At 45.5% G+C, this 20,937-nt stretch overlaps 2 protein-coding genes across 26 annotated transcripts in view; both read right to left on the bottom strand.

Annotated features, from left to right (window-relative positions):
- camk2g2 (calcium/calmodulin-dependent protein kinase (CaM kinase) II gamma 2) overlaps positions 1-11,845 on the bottom strand; it is a 54,557-nt gene extending 42,712 nt beyond the window's left edge. For 9 of the 25 annotated variants that reach the window (XM_062400755.1, XM_062400749.1, XM_062400750.1 and 6 more), the window contains exons 1-2: positions 6,545-11,845; positions 5,396-5,490 (exon numbers count right to left, since the gene is read on the bottom strand). In XM_062400755.1, coding sequence (XP_062256739.1) covers positions 5,396-5,490; positions 6,545-6,609 — 160 coding nt within the window. In that variant the 5' untranslated portion in view covers positions 6,610-11,845. The remainder of the gene's footprint in view (positions 1-5,395; positions 5,491-6,544) is intronic. The other 16 variants (XM_062400768.1, XM_062400756.1, XM_062400757.1 and 13 more) reach the window with 5 other exon arrangements.
- A 317-nt stretch (positions 11,846-12,162) lies between these two features.
- Positions 12,163-20,579, bottom strand: si:dkey-174i8.1 (arylsulfatase I). Its single transcript, XM_062401792.1, has 3 exons — positions 15,680-20,579; positions 14,807-15,139; positions 12,163-14,711 (listed from the first exon to the last, which is right to left on the bottom strand). Exons 1-3 carry the CDS (start codon positions 15,991-15,993, stop codon positions 13,628-13,630), a joined length of 1,731 nt encoding a protein of 576 aa, XP_062257776.1. The 5' UTR covers positions 15,994-20,579; the 3' UTR covers positions 12,163-13,627.
- Positions 20,580-20,937: the final 358 nt, after the last annotated feature.

Genomic DNA, 20,937 nt, shown 5'->3' with positions numbered 1-20,937 from the left:
TCGCCAATCAGCCTCCAGCGAGTGCACTAGAAACCCACCACACAGCTCGAGAACACTTTCACACACACGCACACACACGTCGTCTGCCCGCATGGCCTGTGATGCGGCAGCCTTGCGGAGAGGAGGAGGAAGAGGAGGAGGAGGAAGAAACGGCAGAAGAGACGAAGGGAAAAGGTGGCGGAGGAGAAAATGAGACGCATGAGAGAAAAGCAGATGAAGACAGGAAGCTGAGTGAAGGAGCATGAGGGTCCTGTCTTCAGCTCCTGTCCGTGTTCAGTGAGAGCAGAGCAGCCTCACACCTCAATAATTCAACAGAGGGACAAGTGCCACCAGCCTCCTCCTCCTCCTCCTCTCCCCCCCCCCCCCCCCCCTCTCTGTCTCTGACATCACAAGGCCTCAGCTAATAACAGTGTAAAAATACACTTGCTTTATTGCTTGACACAATACGCAACACATAATTGTGGCTAAAAATAACATGATACGGCATCAGGGTGGATCTTTAAAGTTTTCCTAGTGGAGTTTCTCAGTCATCTGTCTCTCATGCGTCTGATGGTGAAGACACACTCCTGTTTCAATCAATCAGATAAACAGGGCAGGTGACCTACACTGAATAAAGTACCTGAACACATCCTGACCCTGATGCTTTGGCCCTCACATAGAACAGGCTACTGATGATGGACCCAGATAACAACAAAGACAATAAATAAATATAATTAGGTCAGAGCAATACAGCAGAACCAATCACAAAATAGATAACCAACATTCAAATATATCCTAGATGACACATAACTCACAATATTACTCATAAAAACCTAGGTTTATTATTGTCCATATGTTTATCCTTAGAGCAATTATTTAGAACATGAAAACATATGATCATCCATAATATATCTGATGTAGCAGGGCTGGATGCAGGGAGGGGGGGGGCACCCAAGCTGAAATCTGAAAGACAATTTTCTAAATATTCAATGACAGCTTTGCTCAAAGCTAAAAAGCTGGTGACTTAAATCTGCCTTCGATTTAGAAAAATCCTCTGTGATGTTGATTAAAAGTTGAGATTCAATTAACTGCCGGGAAAAGCCGCAAATCTGTGGATCTCCAACAAGTAGTCTTTTTGCCATGTTTGCTTGAAAAGTGAGTGAAACCACACCACACCATTACAAACCCAGGATAGGACTCAGTAAAGTGAACACTTCCACCAAGGCCCAACACTTCTCATACATTCTATCAAGCTTTTCATCGAGATCCATGAATCAGTGAAAAGGTTCCAAAACACCTTAACTCACAATGTTAAGAAAGTTCCTGGATCCGCCTCCTGATCCAATCAAGGGGCTTCCTCCCTGGTGCATTACGCAAGTATAATTCTTTTCTTCACAGATATACTTTCTCAACTTCTGTGAGTGAACATACGAGACACAACAGTAACTCTCATGACTGTGTGTTGGTCACGTCCTGCAATCCGCCCTTGACTAATGATTCAGTCTCACAGAGTTTCATTAAGTTTGACTGAGGACAAAATGTCTGTACATCCATGTCTTAATAACACTAATAACCCAAAGTGCTGCAGGGATGCTCTTGATTAAACCCTTGAGCATGCAGCAGTGACATCACAGCAGATGTTTCCATTACATGTCGAAGCTGATTGACCTGTTTGGCAGTCACCGGTTTTCTTGGGAGTTTCAGCCTCATGTTATTCTGTTAAGAACGTTGAAAAGGGATCAAATTAAGAGGGAAACATATTCTGCTCATACTCAGATTCATGATATTAACTAGTATTAAGGTTTTATACTCTACTCTTCACAAAAGTGATCACTATCCTCATATTGTTCATTGCTGCAGCTCCTCTTTTCAGCCTCTAAAAGAAACACCTGGTTTTAGCTATTGTCTCTTTAAGGCCCGCCCTACCCATAAAGGCCAGTCTGCTCTGATTGGCCAGCTGGCCCACTGTGTTGTGATTGGTCAACCGTTTTGGATGCATGTTGGAATTGTCGGCCTCCGCTCTCACGCTCGCTGGGTGTGCATTATGCAAATATCAGCCATAGTGATGTCACATGACATCACGATTCCCTGGAAGTATCAGCCGGACGACTGACGAGGAGCCTCAGGAACAGTGATGGATATTGTGGAGAGGAGCAGCTTTTCAAATTTGACCACAAAAAAAAACACTTAAGAAAAGAAGAACAAGAAAAGCATCACATGTCTCTTCAAAGGAAAAGCTCCAGGTCTGAAAGTGTTTTTATAAATATACTGCTGCATCATCAGTGGACGCAGTAAAAGAAGAAGATTTTCGATGGTGGCGAACTCCAGAAATGGAAAGCAGGAGGCAAAAGTAAAAACAAAACAGCCAACGCTGACTTCCTCATACAGAAGCACTTGTGCGGTTTGGTTTGGTTACTGACGAGCAACAGCACTGAACCCTCTGTCAGAAAAGAGATATGGAAATATCTTCTAATCTTAGCTTTATTCTTTATTGTACCTTTTGTAAAATATCTTACCCCCGACTTCTGGTGCTTAACACGGATGATTGATTCGAGCGTCAGCCGGAGATGCACAGAGGTCACAGCTTACGAAACAAAAAGCCACAGAGAGCAGACGGCCCCATCTCCCCTGAACATCACACAGAGGCTTGTGGTAGCCCTTCTACACTCAAGTGAAAGCAACATCAGCTCATGGGCACACTTCCCCTCTGAACTTCTGCTTCCCACGATTTTCTTTATCAGGTAGCTGCTGACGCCTCAGGCTACAATAATTATCTTTATCTACTTCTGTAAACTGATGCTGCACTCGCCAGCGCTTATCGTCTGAAATACAGTGTTTGCAGCTCAGTGTCGTTTTTTTTGGAATGAAGGAAAACTTACACAGCCTCAGACGCTGGATATTCAGAGTCTATTTTATTTGTATTCTAGTTGCATACATTGGATTGTGTGAGTGTTTTCTTCTCATTTATAGTCATTGTGATATAAAATATCAAGCCTGAATTACATATTTTGTGTCGGCTCAAGTATCGTTATCAGGAAATAGAAATATTTTACTCCTTCATGTTGGTATGTGTGGCAGCCCCTTGAAAGTCCTCAGCAGTGAGGCTGAACTGTGGAGCTGAACCTTTGTTGCAATCTGTAATTTAACACATGTGCAACACAATACTCCTGCAATTACACTTTTCATTCTCTCTTCATTGTCCCTGCCTGTTTACTATTGTCTGTTTGCATGTGTCAGTTCAAACGTAAGTCGAAGTGACAGACCACATGGGTGTGTGTGGGCGTGTGTGTGGGTGGGTGTGTGTATCTGTCTGAGCAACTGTGCGTATGTATGAGATACCATGCGCCCCAGTCATAATCGCTGACCTCACCACGAGCCAATGTGCCCTCCCCCGAGCCACAGAAAACACAGCTTAATCCCCTGTTCCCTGCGCACACACACACACACACACACACACATAACTTAGAGTTCTTAATAACAAGATACTGCTCCTCCAGCTGTAATAATGCCCCCTGCCCTTCCTGTGACTCTCTGTCTCCATCACATCATCTTAAAATGCCCCCAAATGATTAAAAAGGTGTAACGATCCACATTAACCAGTCCCTGCTGCCCTGCTGGTCAGATACTGGGCTGAATCAGAGCTGAGCAGACTGTTGATGGGCAGCTTAATGATTGGATTTGACACTATGTGACTCAAATGCAGTAAAGACATTAACTCAGTGAGGTAAGAAAACATTTGCACAATGACAGAAACTCAGTTTGGTACAAGCTGAGCCGAACAGTGATGAATGCTCCCCATTGTTTACTTCTCCAAATCGAATAGTTTGTCCATCTTGACCCGACTGAGTTTCTCCCAGATGTAAACAACTAAATTCACGAGTTAATTGACTTTACATGACCTTAAAAAAACAATGGCCAAATTATTCTGTAACAAAGAGATGCATACACACATTGGTCTCCCTCCCTTTTATTTAGTTGTCACCCTGGTGTGTGTGTGTGTGTGTGTGTGTGTGCGTGTGTGTTTCTGTGTGTGTGTGTGTGTGTAAAAGTATAAAGTAAAGCCTTGTTCCCATATTGTGAAGCGTGAGAACCGTGAAATAGGTGAGAAAGAAATGTGTGCAACCGTGTTTGTGCTATAAGTAAGAAAAGAGCAGTCGCATATGTGTTTGTGTGTTTGTGTGAGACACACATATACAGAAAGCGGTCTCGCTGCCAGACAGTCTCTGGGATGAAGTGTTTCACCCCTGCTGTTGCCGGGTTACTGGCTCCCGACCACTGCCAACACAGTCCTCCAACACAACAAAACACAACACACACAAACACACACAAGATCAAATCGCCTGGTGAGAAAAGGGTCTTAAAGCCCTTTCCTTAAATCAATCTTTTGTCTAAAAAGATGTGAGGGAGAGGAAGAGAGACGGGAACAAACAGCATCAAAAGGAATGAGAATGATAAGGAGGGGTGGGTGTGTTAGAGAGAGACAGGAAGGCGGGGGGGGGGGGGGGGGGGGGGCTGCCTCCCCTGGGAAAAGAGCAGCGCCATCAGTCCAGAACTGGCCCTGATCTGCAGCTCCCTGCATCGCTCAACCTTCTGTGGCCTTGTCTGACACGGACATGGACAAACATGCAGCACACACACAATCTGCAACTCACACACACAGACACACACACGCACAAACACGCACCAAGACAGGATGAGACACGAGGAATGGACCATTACATACTCAGGTCAAATTAACCTGCATATACAGGTTTCTCCTCGTTAAAGTTAAATGTTTTTGCTCCTAGTGGGTATTGCTGAGGTTCTATGATATTATATATTAAAGGTACCTTGAGATAATTCATGTTGTGATTTGGTGCTACACAAACAAAACTGAACTGAACATCTAATGAAGGAGATACATGTGTCGGGCCACTTGAGCATATATTCATTTATATGTCCTAAGAATTTCGGGTTGAAATGATGAATACTTGTATTATTTTCTTTAAGTAAAACTCTGAAACACCATGGGGGTTAAACTGTGCTGCTTCGTGTCAGTAATAAACTTTGTGTTTTTGTTATCATAACCCATACTATAAAAAAAGAAACGTCATCAACCTGAAATATGTCGTCCTGCAAACTGCTGGAACACTTGCACATACCATCCTTTGCAAGAGACCAACATGAACAACAACAAACAAAAAGATGGTTCTGATGGAGCTCTCCACAGAACCTCACTGTGCGACTTTGAACCTCGGCCCTCTAGCTTTTCAGGAATCTCCCCTGACAGGACAGAGCCTCGCTGCTCTTAAGGAAATGGTCGGCCTCCACTGAGCAGTGTGGACAGCGGCCTGCTCTAACGTCACCTTTCAGCTTCTCAGTGACTCCTCGCCCTCTAAAGGCCGAGCGGCACATCGGGACATCCTGCTGCACTTACCTCGGGCTGAGAGCTTTTTTGTGTTAATAATCTTCGCAGCATACTCCTGGCCGGTGGACTTCTTGATGCACCGACGCACGATGGAGAAGGCGCCCCTGGAGCGGAAAGAAAGCAACGAGACAAACAACACAACATCCGTGAGACCACTTCAGACACAGGGAAAAAAGTCGGCATCGCATCATTTTGTGCACATCACACAGAGTGCACACGGCTGCACCGGTCACACGCTCAGGCCACGAATCACACACACATACACCTAAAGAGAGGGGGCAGAGGAAGACACATGCATAATGCAAACCATCTGATATACTGTGTGGGAGATGTGAGATGGGGTCGTGGCTACTAGTGCGTGTCAGGGGAGAGGGGAGAGGGCTTCACTGTGAAGAGGGAGCCTGTCATTAGCTCACAGTTGGGGGGGGGGGATGAGCGAGGCTGCAGAGGAATGAAGGTGTGAAGAAGAAGAACTGACATTTAGCCGGGTCTGCTCAGCCTGGCCCTCGCCTCTGATGTGCAGACGCCTCCTCTGAGCGCCTCTGCACGGATGGTGCTTGAGCGGCTCTGGCAGAGATTAGGTGTTAAAGAGAGGATCTCAACTGGAATGGCTCCTTTCATCAATTCAGTGCGCGTAGGCAGGAACAAATAAATAAATAAATAATATAAGGGGGCAACCACAGCGGTGTTTGCAGCAGCAGCCCTGTCTTCGTCTCTCTCTTTCTAATTGGCTTGACATATACAGCAGCCCTGCAGTGTGCACGCACACACGTGCACGGCCGAGCTGCATGGTGGAGCTCGGAGATGCAACCACCCCCACCAGTAGCAGGGAACCTCTCGACGCCTGCAGGTAACACGCTGCTCCACGCGAAGCGGCCGTTTCCCACCTGGTGGACGCAATGTGTCCAGGAGCGGAGCTACTGCGGCCACGGACCCGCCTGCAGAGCAGTTTCCCGGGGGGGCGGGGGGGACCCACCGCTGCCCTGACAGTGCTGGAGTGAAACCCGCACAATGGCAGCGGCAGAGGAGGAAAAGCGTGCACACACACCCACACACACACACACACCCACACACATATATACATACACAGTGAATGCAACAAGAACCCAAGCAGCGTGCGTGCATGTGTGTGTCTGTGTGTGTCTGTGGTTCGCTTACTTTCCGAGTTCCTCGAACAGCTGATATTCGTCAGTGAACCGGGTGCAGGTTACAACTGTGGCCATGTTGACTGGAGACGAATACACCTCGCGCTCCCGTGGCCGCCTCGCGAAGGGTTTTTCCTTTTTTCACCGTGTGTGGAAGGGAGGAGTGCTCGTGAAGAGAGAGAGAGAGATAGAGAGAGGAGCAGCGAGTGGGAGGAGAGAGAGGGGGAGCTGTAGTAACAAAGATCGTCTATTGAGATGATGTATCACCATGCGTAAAAAAAAAAAGATTGTTGGTTTAAACTGACAGTGTTTAGAAAATTCTTACAATTTAAAGTCCCACGTTGCAATTTATACTTAAGCAGAAGTTAAGTACAATTGTAAAAATGTACATAGTAAAGTGTGGTTGGATTTCTGAATGGAGGGCAATACGAAGATGGACGACGTGACATGTAGCTAAAGTGTCTTGATCGCTACCTGGTGGTTGGTTACGATACTGGTCATAATTCGTGCGTCTCCTGCGAACAATCATGGAAGGATTTGACACCGTGTTCCATTACACCTCAGAGCTCGGCCCTTGGAATGACGTCGTACCCGAATAACCCGAGTTGGTTAGCGTTCCAATTGTGCAGGAACAATGTTTACATTAGCTAGCAAGCCATTGTTAGCATAACCAGTTAAACGCCAGTTAAATAACCAGTTGACTCCATATAACTAGAGCCATTTTCACATCAGCCATTTTAACTGGATCCTACAATTCCCATCATGCAATTTAAAATCCAATGTTTACACTACATTCTGAAACACTTCCTGTTTGGTAAATGCGATTTGTCACGCTGAACTTCACAGATTCATAAATCAGGCAGTAAATTGTTCTGCAGCCACGTTTTGTTACGATGTGTTGTCGAGCCAGAATAAACGACAGAGTGAGACCTCCTTCTTCCTCCTCCTCTGTGCCGGTGGAGGTAGAGGAGGGAAGAAAACCACGCGAGATCTGTGGCGTTGAGCTGCAGATCCAGGTTCAGTCTCACCATCTCTTCAGTTTATCTGTGAAAGCACGAGGCTGACTCCCGATCAGCTGACAGGAGCAGCATCCTCGATGGCCCATCTCATGGAGTGAGGCTGAGATGCCGCAATATTTCAATATTGGCACAAAGCGCTGAGCTGCATGGACACAATCTTTGAAAACGCCATTATACACTGAGCCTCCCAAACAGGAGACATCCTCAAAATGTAACATCGTGAAAAACAAGATTCACTATTTAGATATAAATTAAAATATAAAAGATCTGGCAACAATAATCATATCAAAATGTTCTTATTAAACAGAACCCCACTGATATGAATAACTTCCATAATGAATCCTGCTATAGCAAAAACTATTCTGTGTATTTGTTATATATATTTAAAAATGTAATGTTTATTTTGAATTTATTTATTTATTTGCTATTCATGTATACATTGATACTAGCAGAGCTTCTTCATGAATACTACAATCATAATCATCATCTAGCTAATGTTTTTATACACCTCACTGTTTTTCACATATCTATAACTTCTCTCTGAATGGTTGGTATGATAAATCTTAGGATAAAGGTATACAGGCTTCCAAAAGAAATTGATGCAAAAAATTATACATATCTATCAGATAGAATAAACCCATCTTTAATGACAAATTAAAGAGTAAATCCTCTCTCTGGTGACATTCCTGAGAACTCTAGTGCATCTGCAAGTTGTGTCAAAGGTTTACAAGAAGCTGCTGCTTCAGGGTCACAGGCCCGAGAGGCTGGAATCTGCAGCTCTGTGCTCCACTGTTACCACCCCCCCGTCAAACCTGCCGCCGTGCACTCAGCCCAGGACTCATCTGACAGGCTCGTCGCGGAGGAAAAACACAGCAATTCAGCAATTAATAGGACGGTACCTCTGCACCCTCGCTAATTAGGCTTTCATATCAGCGCGGCTCCCTGTAATTAAGGCAGAAACTGGTTGCGCTGCGCCTGTGCTCATCGCAAACACTCATTAATCGCCAGCAAGGCCCTCTAAACACTGCTCCAGATATTCACTCACAGTTCAGAGGCGAGGCGGAGGAGGACGGGAGGAGAGAGGCGATGCACATGGCTGCGTTTACACATGCTGAACCTACCAAGCTGCACAAACACACCGTATGATTTAACAAACACAGAGAGGAACATTCATTCTGGGATTCAATTTCGTATTTCTTTCCAAGGAAAATTGTGAATTGAGCTTTCCGTCATCTTTCAGGAAGAAGAACCAGAAAGAAAGGGAATGTTTTCAGGGCAGTTTATTGAGAATGGCGGCAGGGTTACAAACTTGAACAGACAATTGGCAGGAAGAGAATAGCTGCGTAGTGAAATGAAGGAGGGTGAGCGGCTTTCTATTTATAGTATGGCTCTACTAACTGAACTGAGAACAGCTGTAGAGGAAGGCGGCTCATTGTCAGGTGACTGGTGGTCCATTTACCTGTCACTGTTTTTTTGCACAACATAATTTCTTATATTCTTAAAAACAATCAATAATGGGAGGCTAATTGATCAAATGATGTTTGACGCTGACTTCTGAGAGCAAATCACTAAGGTAAAGGAAAAACTGAAATGTCCATAACGCCCCTGTCACACATAGACACTTACTTTTAATACTTTAAGTATGTATAATAGCAAGTACTTCCTTTTACTTTAGTTACTATAAGCTTAAGTTGGTATACATTATCACATTTAGAAAAGATCTTAAGTGGCTTGTTGCTCTCCTCTCACTTTCTGTAGCCAGCTAAGTAGCCAACTTTCTATTCCCTTATCTTCACCCACGCTTCCCTAAGATCGAGTTGAGTTTTTTTTTGTCCGTCTCGAAAACTCAGCAAGTCTCACAAAAGCTTGTGTTTCTGTTCTTGAGGTCAACTTCTTTTCAGTTTCACTTTGAGTATGTGCTCCTTGCTTAATAGTTGGGTAAGGGTTCAGATTAGATTTGATTAGTTAGATCATTTTTATATATATATACACATACATATACAAAAGAGAAAATGTTGTAGAAAATCTCCATAGTAATCCAATCAGATATTGTATTCTCAAATACAGCTCCTCTTGAAAAGTTCAGGAAGATATCCAGACTTAAATACCTCATGACTAAAAGCAGCTTTATTTTTGAAAGAACAGCCGAACCTTCATGAGCCAATCAAGGACATATCAGTGTCTACGTTTACAGAAATGAAAACATTTATTTCTGTGTATTTTATGTTAAGTTACATTTTCTGAATTCAAATTCTATATATTTGGTTGTATTTTCATTTTTTAATATTTATTAATAATAGTCTTTGGTAAAATGGTACAATAATCAAATCTAAATTACATTTCCTCGTCATGACGGTTTTATAACGACGTCCTATGAATCATTGCAATTTTATTAATTTAAAATTGGTTCATGGCTGCGTCACAAGACTTTTCATGTATTCTGACGTGTGTGTGTCTGTGTGTATGTGTGTGTGTGTCCAGTCTTTCCCTAGTGACACCCAGGGGTCAAACCTTCCTATCTGCAGCCCATTGATTGTCAGTCTATCCTTTTTCCTGTTTTAACCTTAACAGTTTCCCTTGGAACCGTCTGTTATTACACTACTGAACATCAGAGCGGGTCTATTCTCTTTCATTGTCAATTATTAAATCATCACATTTCCCCACGTAAGCATTTAACAGCACATCAGGGCTGCTTCAATACTTAATGGGCTGCGATTTACGATACAGGAGCCTTAAGTGAATGTGTCCCAGTCGGGTCATTGATCCCGCTCGGTCTCCCTGAGCCTCGAGAAGCGGCTGCGTCTGTACTGTCAGTGTGGAACAGCTACAGCCTTATGTGCGGGATAAGAAAATAAAGTTATATTTAAAACTGCATCTCCATTCAACGTCCCAGCTTCACCAAGGAATGTGAAGATCTGAAGTTAGCCTCACCTTCAAGTGATTATCCAACAGTGGATATGACAGCTCACCCACACACTGGATACCACTGTGTGTTCCTGTGTGTGTGTGTTTGTGTGACACCTCCTCCGTGATTTATGTAAGCTGACGGTGCCTTCTTTCTGCAGGCCATGACAGTGTACTGGGAATCAGATGTGTGGGCATCAAACCATTGTCTTCAACAGTTTCTCACATGTACGGGACTGTGAGGGTCTCTGAGCAGCATCGCTACTGTGACCCAGAAGCAGTCTCATCACATCTCATCATGGAGTCTGCACACACACACACACACACACACACACACACACACGCACACGCACACGCACACAGACACACACACACACACACCAGTGCGTTCATCCAGCTTCATTGCTCCTTGGAGTGATGCCACATAGCAGCCGTGGACTCAGCGCAGATGGATATTCATGGAGAGTAGAAACCCTCCAGTGGTTTGATTTCTAGTATTTCCCATAAAGACCGAGGTCACAGAAATTGCTCGAGTGTTTATGAAAATGGCTTTTGTGTTTCCTCACCGAGCTGCAGCCGACAAACAACAACAAACAAAGGACCTTTTTTAAGGTCTTTACTTTGATGAATATTCATGCCTCAAACTCATTTGGATTGTTGAAGCCTCATAATCGTGTCAGTCAGCCGTCCTTTCATCTGCTGTTTTGCGTATCCTTTGAATTGCCACCGTATTTGCACATCTTAGCTCCATGTAAACGTTTCATTGTTTGAGCTGAACAGGGATGTAGGACCCTATGAATTATATGTAATATTATTTAAATGGGATTTGTTAACAAAATAATGACGCAAATCTACAGCCTTATCTTTTAAACTTTCATTATATCCTTAAGTTAATTATTCGACATGTGTTATGTAGCTGCACTGAGGCAAAGACGCCTCAGACATGTCCCATGCACGCAGACCCCCGGGGAACTCTGTCCTCCCTCCTCCACGCTTCACAGCTAACACTCCTAACTCTGTGTTCAAATGAGCCAAAACAAGTGAGTAGGATGAAGAACAAGAGAAGAAACAAAAACAAAAGAGAGAGAGAGAGAGAGAGAGAGAGACGAGGGAGGGAGAGAGAGAGAGAGAGAGAGAGACGAGAGAGAGACGAGGGAGGGAGAGAGAGGGGGTGGTTTGCAGAGGGAGTGAGCAAAGAGCTGAGGGACAAATGGAGGGAGGACGGCAGGGAGGGAGGAAGAGGAAGAGGAGGAGGAGGAGGAGGAGGAGGCAAATGTGAGAGTTGACCAGAGGGGTATGAAACGGAGGAAGAGATACAGTTGAATATTCATTATCAGGCCACTGGGGAGAAATCTACAGTTCACAGTGTGTGTGCGTGCATGTGTGTGCGTGTGCGTGTGCGTGTGCGTGTGCGTGCGTGTGTGTGCGTGTGCGTGTGCGTGTGCGTATGCGTACTGCTGATGCCCACATCCAGGAGGACCTCCTCACCTAACTGTGCTGCAGCAGCGTCCTGAACATGCTGAACGAGACCGAGCATCCCCCCCCCCACCGATTCCCTTCTGTCAAAGCTACGTCAGCAGCACAACAGCAGCTTCACCAGCAGATCCATCACAACCAATCAGACGGAATGAGCCTAAACTCTGGCGTCCCGGGGATCTATCCCGAAAAACACATCCTCACTGCTGCACTAGTGCATCTCGGGGTTTAGGTTCCTTGCCTTGTGTTCATTGTTCAGGATGCAGTGTGTCTGAAGGAGGTGGAGGGTGGAGGGTGGAGGAGTGCATCCTGTCAACCAATCCAATCTTGTCTCAAAACATGTTTGGGCTTTTTTGCACATCTACATAATGCTTGCAGATCACAGACTGTATATCACGATGGATGCAGGCTTTAATGTAGGTCATACTCTGGCTCCTAATTCCATTAAAAGCACAAGATGGCAGTTACCACATCCAGGACATCTTTTTGTATCTTACATTCTTTATATCGATAGAATAGTGTATGTTAAAGGTCAGTCATCTCTGAATCATTTCCTCAGAAGTTCCCTCTAGGGAAAAGAAACATTTTGTCCATATTAATAAATTGCCAGTTGCAAATTCCCCATTTTTGCAAGTTCAGACGACCTGAAATAAGTATTACACCAATAATTCATCTGAATTAATCACATAAAACTAACAAATTAAGTAGATATATCTGGGATTCATCTTGAAAATGATAAATAGAAAATGGTGGAACTGTAAAACATTTTTTTTTTAGATTTCTTATTTTGTTAAGATTATTTTCATGATTTAAAAAACAGAATATGAGTTAAATATCGTTTTAAAAAGGCCATAGAAGAGTGATGGTGTCAGCTGCAGAGCGTTTGCTGCAGGGACTGGACATCGTGTGTCGTGGGCAGAGGAGTGAATGTGTGTAACCCCTGAGAACAGAAGTACAAGGTGACATTAGACAAAAACAACCGCCCTGGGTGTCTCTGTGTCATCAGGGTCCTCCTGGCTGATCGCGACAGGAGAGACAGCGAGGTCGTCCTCCTTCCTTCAACTCCCCCTCACCATCTCTCCGGGCCTCATCTCCACTCGCACGGATTCTATCTGTATTTGTATTAATCAAACTATTCATGAACGCAGACATACATGGACAATGACACACACACACAAACAGACACACACACACACACACAGCACCCTATGCAGGCCAGTGACAGCCCAAAGTCACCCTGCTGCTGTTTGGCCGCAGGACAGTGAGTGAGTCAGCTTGCTCAGCCAGCCGCTCTCCTCTGAATGCTCTGCCTATCAGCTCGCCTGGTTATCTGCCGACCTTCAGCTTCTGATCACGAGTCGCTCATGTCTGTCTGACCTGCCTAGTCGTCTGCTCCTCGGTATTTGAGCTTGACTCCATCTCGTTTTTTTACTTTCACTCTCGTGTCTGAAACCCCCGACCCACAAATATCAAAATACGACAAGAACTTCATTCGCGGCTTTGAGTCCAGAGGTGAGTTTATATTCAGGAGGTAGGACGGTATTTTCCAAACTACTGCTGTCACTTTTAATATGCAAAGCAATTTGAAATGATACATTGCATCTCACCCCTCCACCTCTGTGAGTACAGTCGTTCATAACAGGTCTTAACACTTGATACAGCCTCGTCACCACCTCTCAGTCCGGTTAATGACACATTTAGAACAGGGTGTTCCTGTGTAGACGTGATCCCACCTTTTTGAAGAGGGCTTTTAACTTGCATAACTTGCAGTGTTTGATCTTCATCATCTTTTCTTTCCTGCCGTCCTCCTCCTCGCTGTCCCCTCGCTCTCCCTCCAGGCCCAGCCAGGGGCCCCATACCCCTCCATGGAGCTCAGGGTCCGCCATAGGATCGTCCGGTGGATTCATGGCCGTCACAGCTGTCTGGTTGTACTCGGCCAACCTGGTCATCAGATGTCTAACCACCTCTGGACGAGCCTCTGCCAGGTCCGTCCTCTCGTAGGGGTCAGAGGAGACGTTGAACAGCCACACTGACTTCCCCAGCTTGTTACGCCGCTTCTCCAGCCTCTGCCACCGCTCTGGACCGACGGGGAGGGCCTGTGGTGGTATCCAGTCCCCGTCACCCACATTTCCTGTCAATAGCTTCCAGTCCCCAGCCCTTATCGCAGCCCTCACGGCCGTGTCCCAGATACCAAACCCGTTGAGTACCAGTGCCTTGTCATATGGCTCTCCGGGCTTCCTGGAGACCGGGTCAATGTTGAAGAGAATTTCAGTGCGAGGAGAGGGAAGGCCCTCGCTGATACTGCCCCACACGTCGTGACCGTCGAGGTCAAGGTGGGAGTGCTGGGCCCCTGCCAGCCCCAGTAATGTGGGATACCAGTCAGAGACGTGCATCAGCGCTCCGCTCACCACACCCTTCCTCTTCAGGAGGGGACTATGGACGAAGCCCACGGCCCTGATGCCGCCTTCCCAGTAAGTCCCTTTGCCTCCTCTCAGCGGCCAGTTGCTCGCTCCAGAGAGCGGTTGCCCTCCATTATCAGAGGAATAGATAAGTACTGAGTTTTCATAGAAGCCACTGGTCTTCAGTTGCTGAACCACTTGTCCTACCCCGTCATCCAGACAGCTCAGCATGGCTGCGTAGTGTCGCCGGAGCCGATTGCTCTGGGAATCATACTGATGCAGAAACTGATCTGGTGCCTGTAAGGGTGTGTGGGCGGCCTGGAGGGACAGATAGAGGAAGAGGGGTTTATGCGGGTCGTGGCTCCTCAGTATCTGCTTCACTCTGGTTGGACGGAGGGAACGTTGGAAAGATTTTAAAAGTGTCGCAAGTGTGTCTTACATATGAATCTAGTTACATTTAAAGGGGTTGTGCCTCACCTCTCTGTGTAAAGCAGAGTGGAGTAGTTGCCCGTCATCTCCCAGGCGGGCCGCTCTCCGTCGTGGAGGTCAAACCCACAAGCCTCCGCCCCATCACAGCTCCGATAAGAGAAGTGGTCTCCGCTGCCGGTCAGCGTGCCCAGGAAGCTCTGGAACCCGCGTCCCGTGGGCAGGCAGCCTGACCTGCAGAAGCCCAGGTGCCATTTACCCACCATGTGCGTGGAGTACCCGGCCTCGACCAGACGCTCCGGGAGGGTGGGAGTGTCCGGGGGCAGGCAGAGGGGCTGACGTGGGCGGATGATTGAATGCTGGAGTCCGGTGTGAATCTGGTAGCTGGGGGGGGGGGGGGCGAGAGAGAGAGGGAGAGTCTGAGATGTGAAAGAAGCTCGATAAGATCTATACGATGACACAGCAATGAGAGATTTCACAGAGGGTTTAGGAAATATTGGACACAATCGCACACTTTTATTCATCATAAAGCTAAAACATCTGTGAACTAAATTTACTTTTTGCAGTATACACCAGAAAACTCTTTAATCTGCACTGAGTAAAATGTATATGTTGTTCAGTAAATCCTTCACCAAGGCCCTGTCCCCTTCGGAAACCACATTTAAATTCACTAGATCTACAATTGTTATCTGGATCTGCAGCAAATTGGACAAAGACCCCTGAAAATGGGTGATTTTCTAAATCAAGATCCGTTTATCATTCTCTGAGAAATTCCAGCAATTCAATAAAACAAATAATCTGGTTACTGATCTTGATAACAAAATTATTTATTCATTTTCTGGCCTTGTACGTATTCCAGCCTAAAGAAAAAAATCCTAACTGATAAGAAACTGAATGAGTCAAAGCAGAGATGTGATAACTCACCGTCCCGTCATTAGTTGACTGCGAGAGGGCGAGCAGATCGGCTGGACGTAATAATTTTCCAGTTTGACCCCGTCTGCAGCCAGCTGGTCCAGCACAGGCGTGTGAATGTCTGATCCGTGGTAGCCGATGTCTGCGTAACCCTGGTCGTCCACCATGATGAAGATAAGGTGAGGAGGCCTGGACGCTTCCACCTGTTCCGAGCCGACTCCTTCATTCGGAGGCAACGCTTCACCCCGGCAGACAAGACCACAGCGTGAGGTCAAACCAACAACCAGGAGAAGCACCGAGAACATCCCTCTTCTCATTTCTGGCATCGCTCTGGAGCAAATATCCACTTTAATCTGATTTTGCCTGTATTTTTCTGTTCAGCTTAGTCTGCGGTCGATAAATCTCGAGCCGGATCAACCCCGGCAGACAAATGGGCCGAGCTCAGTGTCCGAGGAGCACGTCCAAAAGTCTTATCTGTCCATTCAGTTTGAAATGCCTTCTTTTTCTGGGGCTTATTATTGGTTTTGTGAGATGAGCCGATGGTAGCTGCTGTGATAGGTGGAGAAAAACCTGCTCTGTCTGAGATGGAAATGAACTTGGTACAGAGGTGTGTGTGTGTGGGGGGGGGAGAGTGTGTGTGTGTGTGTGTTTGTGTGTGTGTGTGTGTGTGTGTGTGTGTGTGTGTGTGTGGAGAGAGAGTGAGTGTGTTTGTGTATGTGTGTGTGAGACTCCCCTCTTTGCAGTTCCTTGCTACATACTTCCTGGCGCCTTGTACGATAGTTGGCAAGATCTAGGGTTACTGTAAATACAGTGAATACACACACACACACATACACACACACACACACACACACACACACACACACACACACACACACACTTAAATGTTGTCTAACTCTTGTGAAATTTGAAGTCTAAATGTTATATATGAAACTAGAAGACTGGAAAATAGCAAACAGATAACTTGGCTGAAATATTACAAGATTTAAAAAAAAAACATTTGAGGTTTATAAATTAACATATTTGTTTGAACACAAACAGCAAATAGATATCAAATACAAGAATCATTAACTGCATCTCCTGTTGCATGGCTGTGTATGCAAATGCTGTATTAAACGGTGCAGAAATATTTTTTTCTGATATGCAAGAAGAAGCCATGAATAGTCTGTTTATAATGAAGCAATTTGTATAAATACAATCACATTACTGGATTTTCTTTCTGACTGCCACTCGCACTGTTCTGACCACTAAAGGTGATATCCTGCCGAGATGTCCCGTAAAACTGCCTGATTCAAAACATACAGTAAATCCTGAATGCAAATCAAATAATCCCTGTCGTCCCTCCCTCGTTGCTGGATGCAGCTCAGTTAATAGAGCCACCCGATTGACAATTACTGCCCGAAAAACCAATCCGACATCGGAGCAACATCCGGTGTCGTGATGAGAATGTGTATCGACCGCGCGGCTCTTAGCCTCCACCTCAGAGCCATCTCCTTCTTCCCATAATGCTGAGGGAAAATCAATGGCTCAGATACAAGTCCATTTCCAACACTGTAGAAGGAAACTCATGTTGCCTCGCCCTGTGGGAAATTCTCCTGCTTTTTGGCCACAGTAAGAGAGAAGCACCTGCTGGAGGGACTGGGATCTGCGAGGTGGGAACGACCAAGAGGAGGCAGGAATGAGGGTAACAAAGTGTGTGTGTGTGTGTGGGGGGGGGGAGGGGGCGACACGTGAAATGGGGATATGTGAGAAAAAGAGATGGAGCAGAAAGACGGAGGAAAAAGAGAGTGAGACGGAATAAAGTGCAGACGAGAAAGCGAGAGCCTCCCTGTCTGAGATGAGGAAGTAGAACATAAACAAAGTGGCATAAAAGGAGCAGTCACTTTGTCTTGTGTGTGCGTCTGGGTCTCTGGGTGTAGCCATCAGTTTGACTCAGGGAGACGCAGAGAGACATGAACTCCGTTTTACTGCTGAGAGGAGGGGGAGGGAGAGGGGGGAGGCTTTAAAAAATGGAAAGTGACAAATGTCTTCTTGGGGATGATAGAGAGAGAGAGAGAGAGAGAGAGAGAGAGAGAGAGGGTAAGGGATTGTGGTCTTTTCTTAACTGGCTGAAGATTTTAGATGGGTCACAAATAATCAGTTCTTGTATTACAATTCAACTAAGATATCAGAATCCCAAGAATTAAAAAGATGAGATTCTCTAAGGTCAGACCTGAGATGTCACATACGAGAGACCAACAACATGTTTTGTTCGACAACCAAGATTGTAGCCATGACCTTTGAACTTTGACCTTTGACCACCAAAATCGAATCTGCCCCCCGCTGTGTTCTCACACTGGATTATATGGATTTAATGCAGACTTTACGCTATAGGAGCCAGGCTGATAATCTGGAGGCTCTCACTCACACAATTGTGTTCACTAATGCACCTCGATCCTCTGGATAATCTCTGGACTTCAGTGTGTGTCTGACAGCAGCTGAGGTGACACACAACTTGGCCAATCACAGGCAACAGGTTGTCATCTCTGACTGTATCTTGGTCAAACTTGCTTCTAACGCCCATGCAAGGTGATTCCCTGGTGTTCTGGGTGAAATTCCTTTCTCACCATTAATTCCTCCAGAGCAGATAATGACTGTTGACAACCGGGGAAACTAATTACCGTGACAGAGGCTGCTGCATTCACATCGAGCCAGTGCTGAAGGACTGAGGTTGTGTTAGTGGAGTATGAATGCCTGTGAGTGTGTGTGTGTGCGTGTAATAACTTCACTCTCTGTCTAGTTTACCTTTGGGGACAAATTCCTGACTGAAGATGAGTTAATTGGGGATGATTTGAACAGTTGGGGACAACAGCTGTGTCCCCTGTGGTTCAGGTGAGACTGCAGGAAGTGAAGCAGGTCTCCAGGGACTTAGGTCTGGGAGGACTGAAACCCTCTGTTGTCTGCAGAGGTGCACGTTAAAGGCCCAAACTTATTAAAGCTTTAAAAAAAAGAAAAGGTAAGAGTTTGATTTCAAAAGGGCTCTGCTTTGTTACATGTTGTAAACTCTGTGACCAACAAATGCTAAACCCAGGAAGTGCAACACAAGTGAAACCGGTCTGTGTCGGGCAAAGAATGCAACTTTACAGCCTTGTGTGTATTTGTACAATGATGTGTGTGTGTGTGTGTGTGTGTGTGTGCGCGTGTGTGCGTGTTTGTACTTGCGGGTGTGAAAAGGAAATGCTGCAGAGTAGAAGAGAGTAGCAGTCTGTGTGATTTATTCATGACAACGAATAAGTGACTCACTCGATCTGGAGCCAGTCTGTTGGGCTAGAGTTGAAATGTGCAAGTGTACGTGTGCATTTGTGTGTCTGTGTGTGTGTCTGTGTGTGTGGCTGTGTGTGTGTGTGTGTGTGACAGAGAGTGAGAGACAAAAACTGTGTCTGAAAATGACTTTCACTTTCAAGCTAATCCTTCAACATTAACATTAATGTCTCTATTTTTATACTATACCTCCACACGTGAGATTTCTTTTGTATTAGAAACAGTGCAACATATGCACAGACGTATTCATGGCCCAGTACATAGTGTGTGTGTGTGTGTCACCAAACAGAAGACAAGGGCACTCATTCAAGTCCCCATTCTAATCCAGCTTCATAAATATTTATTCTTGTTAATTCTAAATTAATTTGACTCGACGATTTCAATTAGTTATGATAATCTGAGACAACGTTCTGCACAGACACACACACACACACACACACACACACACTTGGAGAGCCACTGACAGAGATCCTGCCTCTGCTGCTCCTCAAATACTTGATGGATCATCTTCCAGTCGGCAGGAACTCAATCCCCTTTCCTTTTCTCCTCACCTCACTCACCGGTGGATTGACCGGACGAGGACGAGGACGAGGCTGGGGGGGGGGGGTCTCATCACACCAAACAACCCACGCTGAGGATGCTGGTGGCTTCATGTCAAATTCACAAACTTTCCGATAAACTTTCCCTCTTCGTCATCCTCCTCCACTGCACCGTGCCTCCATGGCCACGCTCTGTCCTATCAGACACGCCCCTGGGGAAGGTGAGTGCTGGCTTCATGAGAAATGAAAGGGATTACACAAACTCAATCTGTGTCTGTGTGTTGGATCGGTCAGTGAAGAGTGCCACCGTGAGGATTAACGGAGTTATGCAGGCAGATCGATAGCAGGGATGATATAAATAGGGAATAAACTCAGTGTTGCCCTGGAGGCCCACAAGTACAACGGTTACTGGTTCAGATGAGTAACAGAGAGGAAGACATGGGCAGTAAATCCAGAAAGAAGAGAACGAGGGGTGCAGTGGGCGTCAAAAGGATGTTGGTAAAGTTTTCGGGATCTTTCAAATGCATTTTCCTTTAAAATCAACTTAAAAGACGGGAAACCTGTCAAAAGTAGAAGCCTTCTATTGTTTTAGAGAACAAAAAAGTAAAATTTCCTCAGAGGAATTAACAAAACGGTGCACAGAGTGGACATCCAACAAAAGGGAAGGAAAATCTTCCCCCGGAATATTAATGACAAACCAGTACAACCATGAAGGTCACAAACAGCAGTGTGAAAAAGAGCAGGCTACACACCCTGTTAACTGTTTATATCATGGGAGCAAAAGCCTAATAACAAGGAGGATTATGCAAAAACTGCAAGTTTCTCAAAATGTTCAATCATTCATCAGAGAATTATGTGTGAACCAGGATTAATACATTCAAACATATTTAGTTGGATGGTATCGATTGGATGAGGGAGGATCGGGCTTTGACTTTTAAAAACACACAGAAGAAAAAGCAGCTCAGTGAAGGGAACTACCAATCACAGCTTCATTAGTTGCCTGTTGTGTGTCATATTTTCAGCCAGACATTATAGACGAGTTTGGTGTGAGTTTGCTGGTGTGTGTCAGTGTGTGTGTGTGTGTGTGTGTCTGACTCACCGGTGACAGCACACGGAGGGTTGTGAGGGGTCACCTGGCACGACGTCACGAGGAAGATGACACAGGACTCGTCTCCCTGAGAGATCTGCAGCACCGTCTGTCACCAACTGGGGTCAGGAGTCCATCGTACAAGCGGGCATCAAACCGGTGGCATGGAACAAGAGTCTGTCAGCATGAAGGAACATTAGGAGCTTTTAGATTCAACACTGAAGGAGGATTGATCAGATCTAGATCAACTTAAAGCCAAGTAGAATTACAAACACACTTTAAACAGTGACCAGGAATCTTAATAAATATGTAGACACATCCGAAAACATCAATTACACATGCAG

Source organism: Platichthys flesus, chromosome 12 (genome assembly GCF_949316205.1).
Source record: "Platichthys flesus chromosome 12, fPlaFle2.1, whole genome shotgun sequence".
Classification (NCBI taxonomy): Eukaryota; Metazoa; Chordata; class Actinopteri; order Pleuronectiformes; family Pleuronectidae; genus Platichthys; species Platichthys flesus.
This window is presented reverse-complemented; position numbering and strand designations above follow the sequence as displayed.

Coding starts and splice junctions, on each gene's coding strand:
- si:dkey-174i8.1 (XM_062401792.1), bottom strand. CDS start 15,993: ATGCCAGAAATGAGAAGAGGGATGTTCTCGGTGCTTCTCCTGGTTGTT. Junction 15,140..15,679: donor AGTCAACTAATGACGGGACG/GTGAGTTATCAC, acceptor CCCCCCCCCCAG/CTACCAGATTCACACCGGAC. Junction 14,712..14,806: donor ACTCTGCTTTACACAGAGAG/GTGAGGCACAAC, acceptor CCGTCCAACCAG/AGTGAAGCAGATACTGAGGA.